This window comes from Struthio camelus, chromosome 24 (assembly GCF_040807025.1).
Source record: "Struthio camelus isolate bStrCam1 chromosome 24, bStrCam1.hap1, whole genome shotgun sequence".
Taxonomy (NCBI): domain Eukaryota; kingdom Metazoa; phylum Chordata; class Aves; order Struthioniformes; family Struthionidae; genus Struthio; species Struthio camelus.
In genome coordinates, this window is record NC_090965.1 from 4,179,397 (window position 1) to 4,192,247 (window position 12,851).

General features: G+C 56.4%; 2 protein-coding genes across 2 annotated transcripts in view; both read left to right on the forward strand.

The window, feature by feature from the left end:
* The first annotated feature begins 703 nt into the window (after nt 1-703).
* Nucleotides 704-3,388, forward strand: GPR61 (G protein-coupled receptor 61). Its single transcript, XM_068918513.1, has 2 exons — nt 704-782; nt 1,704-3,388. Exon 2 carries the CDS (start codon nt 1,985-1,987, stop codon nt 3,341-3,343), a length of 1,359 nt encoding a protein of 452 aa, XP_068774614.1. The 5' UTR covers nt 704-782; nt 1,704-1,984; the 3' UTR covers nt 3,344-3,388.
* Nucleotides 3,389-4,352: 964 nt separating this feature from the next.
* The window catches only part of GNAI3 (G protein subunit alpha i3), a 32,591-nt gene continuing 24,092 nt past the window's right edge, over nt 4,353-12,851 (forward strand). The window contains exon 1 of the mRNA XM_068918485.1: nt 4,353-4,702. Within this exon, the coding sequence (XP_068774586.1) occupies nt 4,585-4,702 (118 nt within the window). The 5' untranslated portion in view covers nt 4,353-4,584. The remainder of the gene's footprint in view (nt 4,703-12,851) is intronic.

Consider the following 12,851-nt stretch of genomic DNA (forward strand, 5'->3'; position numbering starts at 1 on the left):
CTGAGGCACGGTGCATGGCAGGGGATGCTCTGCCCTGGTCCCCGTTGCTCCGTTGGTGCACTGGGGGGAGAGGGAAGGGACGCTGGGCTGGGTCCGGGCAGAGCTGGGTGCCCCCGCCACCCGCCAGGCACAGCCCTCCCGGCCCCGTTCGCCTCGGGCAGCCCCCTGCGGCCGGCTCCGCGCCCCGCGCGGGCCGCGCTGCCCCCGCTCCCCGCCGCCGGCTGGGCGCTCCCCTCGCCCGTCACCCTCCCCTCGCCCCGGCCCCCTTGCGCTGCCCGGGCACGTTCCCTCTGCCGGTTCCCCGGGTCCCAGCACCCGCTCGGGGGGGCCTCAACACCCGCCGCAGCCCCCAGGCAGCTCGCTGCCAGCCGGGGCGCGGGCTGGGGAAACTGAGGCCCGACACGAGGGCCGAGGCGGTTTGCGAGGGGCGTCCCGGGGGCAAAGCGGGGGGTCGGTGACGTGCCGGGCTCCGTCTCTGCGGACGGGGCCAGCGGCGGGGTGGTGGGGCGGCCCCGGGCGCCGACCCCCGCTCCGCCCCCCCCCCCCAGCACGCCGGCCCGGCCCGGGGCCGCGCTTTGCCCCCCGGGGCCGGGCCGGGCCGCCGGCGGGAGGCGTTTAGGACCCAGCAGCGCGGCTGGTGCGGGAGCTGCCGGCTCCGCTCATCGCCGGCTGCGGCGGCTGCGGGCCCCGGCCCCGGCCCAGCCCCGAGCATCCCCGCCCGGCACCGGGGCGCCGAGCCGGCCGCCGGGGCCCGCCGACCCCCATGGAGCCCCCCCCCCAGGGTAGGTGCCCGCCCCGCCGCCGCTACCGGCGGGGGCTGCGGCGGGCGACGGGGCGCCCCCCGGGGCGGAAGCGGCGCGGGGCCGCCCGCTCGCCCCTCACCGTCGCCCCGGGCCTGCTGCGGTGGGGGGGGGGAGGGAGGAGGGAGGAAGGCCGCAGCCCCGGCACCGGGAGGGGGGGGGGATGCAGGGGGAATGGTGCATAGGGGCTCGGGGGAGAGGGTGGGAGGGTGCCCGGTGCCCCCCCACCCACCCCGACGAGCCTGCCCCGGCCGCCCCCGGGGGGATGCCGGTGCCCGGGGGCCACCGGGTATCGGCGGGACCGGCCGCGGCCTGCCAAAACGGGGCAGGGCCCCGGGGGCTCCCCGTGCTGCCCCCACACCCCGGCCCCGCGCTGGGGTAGCACCCTTGGGTGGGGAAGGGAGGGTGACACCCCCATTGCAGCGGGTGCCCACCCCCCCCATCGCCGGGCACCCCGCCGCGCTGGCTGCCACCCCCCCCCCCAGGGATTTGGGGTGAGGGGTGCACGGCACCCATCCCGGGACGTGTTCGGGGTGGGGGGATAAGGGGTGAGCCCAGGCGTCCGGGCCCAGGGAGGGACTGGGACCGCGCTGTCCCAGGCTGGTCCCAGCCGCGCCATCGGCAGTCCCCGGGCTCCAGGTGTCAGGTGAGGCTGTTTTGGGCTGAAACATCGGAGTTTGGGGTTTTAAGCCCCGGGGTTGCTCGTTTCCTAAGGAAATGAGACATTTTGTTGAGAAAGGAGTTTTCTCAGCCCAGGGCAGCCCCGCGTGGGGCCCGGCGGCTCTCCCCGCCGGGGGGGACCCAGGCACGCCCCGGGGCGCCAGCGGCCGCCGTCGGGGGCTGAGCCGAGACGCCGACGCGCGGGGGCCTCTGATCCGGCCGCCTCTCTGCCTTCCCCCGCAGGTGCTCCGCTCTGCCCGGCGCAGAGCAGCCGGGAGATGAGCCCGCCCGGGGGGAACCCTTGGGTGCGCTGAGCGCCGCCGCCTCCGCAGCACCCGTCCCGCGCCCGGCGGAGCGGGGCCGGGCGATGGCCAGCAGCACCCGGGGCCGCCGGCCGGCGTAGGGCTGGGCCGGGGTCCGGCCGGCGAGGATGTGAGCGCCGGGGGCGACGCTCTGCGGCCCCTCGCGGGGGGCCCGTAGGATGGGCGATGGGCCGGTGAGGGCCGGCGCCACCGCGGGACACCATGGAGCCCTCCCTGCCTGCGCCGTGGGCCTGGAACGGCTCTAGGCCGGCGCGGCCGCTCCAGCCCTCGCCGGGCCCCATGCCCGCCAACGGCACGGCCGACGCCAAGCCCAAGGACGTGGCTTCCAAGTCGGTGGGGCTCTTCTTCATGCTGCTCATCGACCTGACGGCCATCGTGGGCAACGCGGCCGTCATGACCGTCATCGTGAAGACGCCGGCGCTGCGCAAGTTCGTCTTCGTCTTCCACCTCTGCCTGGTGGACTTCCTGGCCGCCCTCACCCTCATGCCCCTGGAGATGCTCTCCGGCTCGGCCGTCTTCGACAGCCCCGTTTTTGGCGAGGCCATGTGCCGCGTCTACCTGTTCCTCAGCGTCTGCTTCATCAGCATGTGCATCCTCTCCATCTCCACCATCAACGTGGAGCGCTACTACTACGTGGTGCACCCCATGCGCTACGAGGTGAAGATGACGGTGGGGCTGGTGGCCTGCGTGCTGGTGGGCGTCTGGCTCAAGGCGGTGGCCACCTCCCTGGTCCCCGTGCTGGGCTGGCTCTCGCCGGACCGGCCGCCGGCCCCCGCCGGCCGCGGGTGCTCGCTGCAGTGGAGCCGCGGGCCTTACTGCAAGTTCTTCGTGGTCTTCTTCGCCGCCTTCTACTTCCTCCTGCCCCTCCTCATCATCGTCGTGGTCTACTGCAGCATGTTCAAGGTGGCGCGGGTGGCCGCCATGCACCACGGCCCCCTGCCCACCTGGATGGAGACGCCGCGGCGGCGCTCGGAGTCGCTCAGCAGCCGCTCCACCATGGTGACCAGCTCAGGGGCGCCGCGCACCACGCCGCAGAGGACGTTCGGCGGCGGCAAGGCGGCCGCCATCCTGCTGGCCGTGGGGGGCCAGTTCCTCTTCTGCTGGCTGCCCTACTTCTCCTTCCACCTCTACACGGCCCTGAGCCCCCAGCCGCCGGCGGGGCGGCAGGCCGAGACCGTGGTCACTTGGCTCGGCTACTTCTGCTTTACCTCCAACCCTTTCTTCTACGGGTGCCTCAACCGGCAGATCCGGGGCGAGCTCGGCCGGCTCCTCACCTGCTTCTTCAAGCAGCCGCCGGAGGACGACCTGCGGCTGCCCAGCCGCGAGGGCTCCATCGAGGAGAACTTCCTGCAGTTCCTCCAGGGCACGGGCTGCCCCGCCGAGCCCCGGCCCCGGCCCGCCACCCCCAGCCCCAAGCGGGACCAACCCCCCGTCGACTTCCGCATCCCGGGGCAGATCGCCGAGGAGGCGGCCGAGCTCCCGGAGCAGCGCCGGGGCGGCGGCGGCGGCGGCGGCGATGGCTACGTGCCGGCGGCCACCTCTCCCAAACGGGAGCTGTAGCGTCCCCGGGGGGGTCAAACACGGCTGCAAGAGGAAAGCTGGTGTGCGTGCCTGGCTGGGGCGCCTGGGGACGCGGCCGCCGCGGGGCTGGGGACCTGCCGGGGCTGTCCCCGCCGCCCGCACCCTCCTCGCCGGGGTTGTGCTTTGCTCCCCAGCCGTGGGGGCCGGAGCCGGGACGTGTCACCCCCCCCCCCCCACTCGGGTCCCCACCGGGGAGGCAGCTTCGGGGTCACAAAGCAGGGAGGAGCTGTTTTGGAGCGTGGCGGGGCCTCGGTTTTAGGGGGTCAGGCGGTCCTGACCGGGAGCGTCTCAGCAGGGTCGGCGGGAGGGGGTCCCCCAAAAGTCCTGCTGGCCCCGTCCGGCCCCGGCACCCTGCCCGGGCGGGCGCAGCCAGGGGACGGGGCGTCCGCCGCCTCCCGGGTGCCCCCGGGCCGGGCTCCCCTCCTGCCCTGGGGCCAGCTGCCCCCGTGGTGGGTGCCCGTCCCCCGGCTGATCTCCGGGGGCCGCCCCTCGCTTTCGGTCCCCGCGTCCGCCCTTGGGGCCTCCCGGGCTCGCTTGCCCCCCAGCGCCCCGTGGGGCTGGGCCGGGTCGAGGCAGGAGCAGCCCCCCGTGGTGGCGGGTGCCCTCGAGCGTGGGGCAGCTGGGGGGGAGCGAGGGAAACACCCCGGGCAGGGGGCTGCCACGGGCCGTGGGGCTGGGCCTGGGCAGGGCCGGGGCAGCTGTGGGGCTGGCGCAGCTATGGGGCCGTGCAGAGAACCCCCTCCCCTCCCGCAGGGCCTCCCTCAGGACTACAACTCCCGTCACGCCCCGCTCCACCGAGGCGGAAGTGAGGCGCCCACCCTCCCCCGGCTCCCATCACGCCCCGCTCCACCGAGGCGGAAGTGAGGCGCCCACCCTCCCCCGGCTCCCATCACGCCCCGCTCCACCGAGGCGGAAGTGAGGCGGGGCAGCCTCCAACTCCCCGCATGCAGCGCGTGGACTACCAGTCCCAGCGTGCCCCGCGCCCCGCGCGGCGGCGGACTGCATTTCCCGGCGTGCCCCGCGGCGGGCGCCCGCGCCCGCGCGGCGCCGCCCCGGGGCGGTTGGCGGGCGGGTAACGGTCGCGGCGGGGCGGATATCCGGCGCCGCCTCACGGAGCCGCCCGCGCTGAGGGGAAGCGAGAAGGCGCAGCCCCGCACCGGCTCGGCTCGGCTCCGTCTGCCCCGCTCCGGCTCCCCGGCGGCGGGCCGCCCTCCGCCGCCATGGGCTGCACGCTGAGCGCCGAGGACAAGGCGGCGGTGGAGCGGAGCAAGATGATCGACCGCAACCTGCGGGAGGACGGCGAGAAGGCGGCCAAGGAGGTGAAGCTGCTGCTGCTCGGTGAGGAGGGGCCGGGCGGGGGTAAAGGGGCTCTGGGGAGGGGAGAGGGCTGGGGGGGGGTCTTGAGACGGACTGAGGGGCTCCGGGGGGGGCTTGGGGGACTCTGTAGTGCCGGGGGGGGGAGGTGTTCCAAGGAGCCTCTAAAGGGGGGGCTTAAGGGAGCTTTAGGGAGCGTTTTGAGGGGGACTGGGGGCTCGGAAGGGGCTTGAGGGGCTAAGGAGTCTCAGGAGAGGAGGCTTGAGGGAGACCTCCAGAGTCCGGGAGGGGGTTGAGAAGGCTAAGGGAGCTCGAGGGAAGGCCTGGAGAAGCGTTGGGACGGCTGAGGGCTTTGGGAGAGGACTCCGGGGCTTGGAGAGGGTGAAGGAGTCCCTGGGAAGGGGATTTGGGGCTTTCCAAGGGCTCCAGAGGGTTTTAGGGGGTCTTTGAGGGGAGGAGCCAGGTGGTGAGGGCAGGACTATCTGGAAGGGATTGAGAAGGGGTTTGGGGGAGGCTAAAAGGTCTCTAGAGGGTGAGTGGTGGGGAGAGGGGTGTCTGGAGGGATGGTGAGGTGACTGTGGGGTGAGCAGGGATCGAGGAAGCTGTTGGGGTGTGTATGTGTGAGGGATTACCCAGAGGGATGTTGAGGGAAGAGGGGTGAAAGTGTTAGCAAGACAAAGAAGTTCAGGGGTTTGAAAGGGGGAGAGGCTGGGATGAGGTAGGGTTCCTGTAGGAAAGCTAAGGGAGTTGTGGGAAGGGCTCTGAGGTGAGTCTGGGAAAAGGCCGTTTTGAGGGACAGCTCTGCCTTTGTGACACTGGGGAGGGTTTGGCGCTTAGTGTGGTTGCCAGCCTCGGGCATGGGCCTGACCCCTCGCTCCACCCTGGTCCTCCATCCCTTTCCCGGGGTTGTTACCTGCTTGGTGGGGCTGCTGGAAGACCATAGCCTGCCCCGCTCCCTTAGGATTGCCACCCAGCTCTGAGGAGGGAGGAGATGGCCTGTCCCACTCTCACCCACGGCAGGAGCACGCTGCTCTCTAGCACGCTGTCCCAGGGTGGGGCTTTTTACTAGCCAGACTCTGCCTGATGAAGTAACACTTCTGTCTGTAGTGTGGGTCTGAACCTTACCAGTCTTCCTTCCTGGTTGCTTCTGGGTGATGTCTGTCTCTGGTGGCTTTGGTCTTGGGCTCTGGGAGCAGAAAGCGTTAGCTCCGCTGTCTCGTTGTTCCTTCATCTTTGGGTATCCTGTGCTTGCGTGACAAAGATCACTGTAAAACCTCTTGCTTGTGGCTGAATACTGACAATATACAGTCTGTAGTCATGCAGGCATGCTCGTTCAGCTTTTTGCTTCAGATAGGGTAATGGAATTAAATCCTTTTATCTGGTAGTTAGCTTTTACCCTGAAAATGGCTCTTTGGACGCCTGTTTCTCAGATCAGAAATGCCCGCTCTGTGTAAGCTGTCTTTGCTAATCATGCTACGTTTTTTGTGCCTCATGCTACCACAGTAAAGATCCTGTGATAGGATCTGACTTTGCGCAAAAGATGAGATGTGAATCCACCTTACTCTTCCATAGCTGAACTTGTTCTGCAGAGCTTGCAGGAGCGCAAAAAAGCAAAAGTGTTGTTGTTGCTGCTACCTCAGTGCAATCTCTATATGTACAGAAAACGGAGCAGCTGAGAAAGGAAGTGTCAATTCTGTGCACTTTTATTTTTTCCAGCTAAAAGGCATTCATGAATCTTTGAGAGGATCTAAATGGAATAAAATGTTTAGTGGAGAACTATCTTCTTATTATACTTCCCTGAGTGGATAAATATTTAAGGATTGCAAATAACTTGCCATATTTGGTCTATGTTCTAGTAACCATGTTTAGAAGCCCTTGTTGAGTGATAAGTAGGGTACAGAGAAGGAAAAGATGCCCTTCTCTGATGAAGCCTGCTAGATATAGGCAGACTCCTGTTCCATTTCTTTGCAACTTCAAATGAGCTAAGGAATAAGCAGTGCAAATTTAGGGTTGTAGGTGGACCCATCTGGTCATGTCATGTAGGTCGTCGTCTTCTAATGTCCATATGTTTTTTTGTTACTTTGACATTCTCCATTTCAGATGGAGACAGATTGAGTTCATGAAGACTAGAACAATGACATTTAGTTCTCCTGTTAGACTGGGACACGTTGGCTAACAAGTCTGCTTTCCAAATGATCTGAATCTCAAGAATCCTTTTTTAAAACTTGTTTTTACTTGTATCCTTGTAAGAGGTGCGGCTTGATGTTCTTTGTGGCCGTATTGAAAAGCATTTTGGAGCTAAACTGCATGACCTCCTCTTCAGCAAATGACAGAGTTGAAGGAGTACCCAAAAGATTATGCAATAATCGGTTTCAAAGCATATTAATGTAGACACAAGGTGAGACTTTCAAAAGTACAAGTAGCAGCTGTATTTTGGATCACTTCTCTCTCTGATCTGTCTCTAGCCTCATTTAAAAAATAGTGCGCTCGTATCAGGTTTGCACTTGGCCATAACCTGCAATAACTTAAAATGTCAAGGTTTTCTAGTGTTAAAAATTAGCGTAACAATTGCTAGTGATTAGAGGGAATACCGGATTGTGCCAAAATGTACTCTCCTCATATGCAGCTTGTTAATGTGCGGGTGAAGCAAGATAGTTAATTGCTAGGAGAAAATATTTGCAGTAGGAACATGGGTCCTTTCAGTGAGACATCAAGAAGCTGATGGAAAAGTTCATGAGTTTTTCCATGGTTTGAGCAAGCACTTTTTCTTTGGAACACATTAAAATGTCCAGGATAAGATATAGTAATAACTTATCATTGTTGTAAGAGATCATGTGGTAGTTTATGTAACTGGAACAAGCCTGTCACAGTACTGCTGATGCAGTGAGGTCTAGAAGAAATGCATTTCTTTATAGATGAAGCTTTGGAGTCCGTACACTCCTCTCCAGCACTGTTGAAATAACTGGCCTAGTTTCTACTTTGCAGAATCGTGTAGGTTAACAAAAGGTTCTTGCTTATACAAAGGGTAATTGTTCTTTGCCAGCCCAACTTTTAACAGAGCCTAGGTGTTAGGAGTTATTGATGAGTTAGCACTGCATCCAGAATTGGAGGGTTTTCATTGTACTTGACTTCCTCATCTCATTCATAAATCTCCTCTCCTCTGGGGAAGAGGAGGAAGGAGAGGGGATTTCAGCTACACGTTCCCTTACAGGTCCTTCTGGTTCCCCAAACTTCCACTTCTTTGGGTGGTTTGCTTATTGTAGCACACAAAAACAGAAGATGATTTGGATGCTGTTTCAGGTGGTCTCACTTGCTTGATAACTCTGGGATTGTTGGGGTTTAAAAGAAAAAAAATTCCTGGAATTGTTTGAATTTGTAGGGCAGCTTTTGTACAGGGTTTTCAAATAACTTTATAGTGCTTCACTTTCACAATACAGCCTGTTGAGTAACTCTTATGCTTTTTTTGACAAAAGTAAACCTAAGCATTGAATAACAGTTTGCCCAAGGTCATACCAACCCCTGTCTATATTATGTAATTGTCATTTAGTGTACGATTGTTGTCGGGTCCTCTTGAACCAATACGCTTAAATGACCACGTATGCTGGTTGTCGGCACCATAGGCAGCAGCAGGTTAATGCTCTCCTCTCGTGGGAGGCTGGGAACAGAACCTAGGAGCCCTTGCTTAAATCTCTGAGCTAAACACTGCCTCTTTTCTCTTCGTTTGCCTCCAGGAACAAGCTGTGCCACTCTGCAGGCACAGACATGCGGTTTTGCTGATGTAGAAATCTGGGATTTTCCAGTGAAATGTAGGAGGGCACAGAAACTCTTCCTGGTTAGTTTAGGTGCTGTCCTGTACTGTTAGCTTTGTTCTTCAGCAAGCTTCAGAGTGTCTGGTATATTAATTATCCTGTGGTGTGTCCTGGAGGGCTTTATGTGACGTCAAGTGGCGAAGCTCACTGCTGGGTGTACAGAGCCGTTTGTTGTCAAATCCAGTCGATATCACTTCTCTGTATGGAATGGCATTTCTGTGTCTTGAGCTACGTGGATATATCTGGCATTCAACTGCTCGTGCATAAAATGCACTGTTATCCAGCCTGTTAAAATTCTGTTACTCTTCTAACTATGTTCAAGTACTCCTGCTAATTCATGCAAAATAATTTTAAAAAGTTTGTTCAAAAGTAGCTGCCATCTACATAACTAACCAAGCAAACTACAAGCTCTGCCACCCCTGGAGACTTCTGCTTTTTCTGCATCTTACTTCCCACCCTTTTTTCCCCAAATCCCCCAAACCTTCCTAAGTACTGGGGCCCAGCAAGATTTGGTTATGTCTTGGTAAAGCGTTGAAAGGTGCGTTCTAGGGATGCAAATCGGGGGGAAAGCTCTTGCTGCTGTTTATAATATAGTCAACCAGAAGTAGCTTTTCTGGTAGCACAGCTGATCTATTGTGGACAGTATTTCAGAGGGACTGTCAGAGCGTCCCCTATTTGGCTCTGGAGCTGCTTAATGCTCCAGAATACAGGTGAAGTATAGCTCCAATATTGGGAATGTGTCTCATGCTTGGTAATAGGATTGTCCCGGCCCTGCAGTCGTGGCTGCTGCTCCATGCATCCTCCCCAGTGGGAGCTACTGGGGCTGAAATAGTAAATTTGCTCTGGGATCCTGCTGCATGCTTGATCTGCTCATGGGACCTGCAGGGAGCTGGTGTCCTTTCTAATCTGAGTCGTGTCTGGAGCTTCCCTCTCATGGCTCTCTGAGGTATGCAGTGTATATCTTGTGACTCTTGACCATGTGAAGGTTTTCTCACAGATGCAGCAGTCAGGGTCAGCCCGGAGTTACGCTTTCATAAGACAAAATAAATGCTTCAATTAGCCTGAACCGCCAAGTGGTGGGAATTACTGTATGTTTTGAAACCACACTTTTAATGAGGTCAAATCAGTGCTTGAAATTCAACTTGGCTTGTGAAAGGTGTTCTTGATGTCTGAGACTTCTGGATTTTGCCGAAGTGTCACAACAGTCTAACTGTTTTCCAGAGGATACTTGAAGTAGTTTGGTAACAGGTCAGATCTTCTCCCTGGAGGCAGCACTTCTTGTCTCTGCTTAGAGCTTCTTTGAGGACCAGATGCGTTTGTCCTTAACTGAGATGGTGGTAATACCTATTGTGATGCTGGTATTTCCCTGTTTCGGTCAGCCAGAAAGCTGATGGCTCTGAGCTGCAGTTTACAGCCATGTTGTACCATCTGCTTTGTTGAATCTCATAGGATGAGAATCAAGTGAAGAATTGTTATGTACCCTTCATAGCAGTTTTTAGGTCTGCCCTTTGCTTTCCCCACCACAAATGGGTGCAGGCAGGCAAAACATTGCATCTACAAAATGGTCATTCTTCAGAGTGATTTAATTCACTGGCTTTTAGACTAGGCAGCCTTGATCAGTCAGGGTAACTGTAACTTGGAAAAGAGACAATCTTTCCATGCTGAATGCTGTTGTGTAAGTGCAAACTTTTTCTTTTCTGCGCCATAAAAGAAGAAACATCTGATGCAATTAGCCAGCTGTGGGATAGGACTTCTACTGCAGGCACTCTAGCAGTCTTCTGCCTTGCTGATGCTGCTTTGGTCGTGTGTATGTCACATGCTTGTATAAATAAAGCAGACAAATGTGCTTGGGTCCAGCATCGATAGCGGAGGACAGACAATTTATAACTTACTGCTAAGCTACAGATGGAGCGACTGGCTGGAGAACTGGTACTTCATTCTATCCTCCAAGAGCCCTCTGGACATGGTTCAAGTTTCATTAAACTCGGAGGCAGAGCATGAAAATAACTTTTCTTGGAAGAAGAGCATGTGCTGTGAGGAGGAATTTTCTAATTAGACTGCAGCTCGTTTTAAGTTTTGAGCAACTGGCTAACAAGCCTAGCTGTCACTAGTGAAAAGGTACTTGCTATTCCTCCTATTTTTGATACATAAAAAACGCATTCCTTGCCTAAGTTTGATCAAACGGCAGTCTCCTAATGACTTAAAACAGGGTTTGCGTTTGAAATGACTGACAAGTGCTGATTACTTTGCTAGCGCACGCTTCATAAACTGGGTGGAGAGACTCCAGTGATATCATGCTTCCCTAATTCATAGTGCCATCACCTTTTGTTCTAGTACAGATACCACTGATGGTCGTGATCAAATGCATGTCTCTTATTTCATGTTTTCTCAGTTGGTGTTTGGTAACTTCTCTGACTTATTTAACCTTCTCTCATTACTTCAGTGGCACTGGCTTGGTTATCTTTAAAAACAAATAACAAACAGAATCCAAATCCTTGGGAGAGCAATAGCATTTGTGGGGCTTGGTTCCCTGTAGTTTAGTGTTTTTAGGATCTCTGTCCACCAAGGGCTCCCTTATTTTTAAGGACTGAAGTTTTCCCTCAGTGGGGAAACTTTTTTACCCAATTGCTTATTGTTACAAGTGTTTTCTAAGAATTCAGGGCTGTTTTCCCTGCATCAAATTCAGTGGGCCCCTAACTCTTTTTGTGCGACTTGCCTGTTTTTAAAAACCTTGATACTGAGAGAAGAGGCTAATGAAAATCTTATTCAAACCCCTCTCTTCTTGCCATGCCCTCACCATTTGTCTGGCCCTTCAAAGTCATCTGCATTCTGGCAAAACTCCCATTTGTCCCTTGGTTGTCTGTTTTCTTTTACCGGTACTAGTAAACGTGAGGGTGGGGTAAAAGTCTTCATTTGATGTAAAAAACTGGTCTGCTTGAATAGATCAGACCGTGCCTTTTTCACCCTTCATCTCTGAAAGAATCCACTTTGTGTGAACCCTGCCTGAGAAGGAGTAGAACTAGTGCATTGTTATATGGCATTCAAAAGATGCAAAAGCTGCTGTGGAGCGTATCTTCAGGAAGACTTCCACAACAGGTTAGGGTAGATGCTTGTTGCATTTGCAATGTGTGTTGTGCAAGTGTGAACAGCTTCGGTCAAAGCTGTTCTTCATGCTCAGATTCCATGTAACATAGGCCTGAACCTAAAAAACCTGTAGGTGAGAAAGGGGTGCCCAGGAGGCCTAGCCAGGAGAGCTGTTCATTTGATCTTCTGCCAAAAGATGTATCGCATAAGCGTGTTGTGTGTCAATAGGTGTCTCGAGCCCATGCTGCTGAACAACAAGCACAATTAATTTAAAATGCTCCCGAGAGTGCTGTACAAGGAACTGCAAAAACAAGTGCAAACCAGGAGTGCTGGGCTGGCTGTTAGCTGTGTAGCTTAAAATGCAACAAAGGGGTCTTTTTCTGAGGTTGACAAGGCATTAGTACCTGATCCGAGAGGGGCGGGGGGGGGAAAAAAAAAAGCCTTACTTTTGAGGGGGAGGGAATTCAGGCCTCCCTTTGCTGAGCCTTTAGGATAAGGGGTGCTGGCAACTGGTTGTTATGGTAGCCTGCCATGGCTGTAGCTGTTGCTGGCTTCATAGGGGAGAAGGGTACGGCTAGTATTTATAATTGCCCTTATGCCAGTTGACCATTTAATGGTGGGAATTAGGCTCTGTTTACACTAGGGAGATGTTTTTTTACCTCCTGCATTTTAGTTTCAGGCTATTAACAGTTTGTCAGCTCTGACAGCCCTTCCCAGTGGCTGTGATGTTTGCGCTACAGATGGGTGCTCTCTGCTGTGAGCCAGGGTTAGGTAATGGTTTGCTGGTGTTCCTTTCGTAAATCAGATCCGAACTCTGATTCGGGGTGCAGATGAAAATACTTTTTTGTACACGGAAATATTTTGTAGCAGAGGTGAAAAGTGACATTCTTAAAGTTCAGGTTGTTGTGTTACTTAATGCTGTCATCCTAATGTTACTGTACATTAGCCTCGGTTTTGCCATTGCGGACAATTTTCCTCTGTATGACAATATCCTGAAATAGTTGCTTTAGGAATCACTTTTTTTAACCTTTGTCTTGTAGGTTTAGAGAGAGAGCAAGATGTTGTACTTGCCAGATAATAATGGAGGAACATCAACAGTTGCTGTCGGTGCTCTTCACAGCTATCAGTGGTTGTAAAACAGTTGTGCTCTTGCTTGGTTACTCCTTTACAAGTTTATACAGCCATTAAGACCCAGCTTTGGCCCAACATCCCTATAAGGAGGAAGAGAAATCTGTGTCTTTCAGTGTTTGGGTGATGTTTCATTAGTAGACAGCAGTTCA

Coding starts and splice junctions, on each gene's coding strand:
- GPR61 (XM_068918513.1), top strand. CDS start 1,985: ATGGAGCCCTCCCTGCCTGCGCCGTGGGCCTGGAACGGCTCTAGGCCG.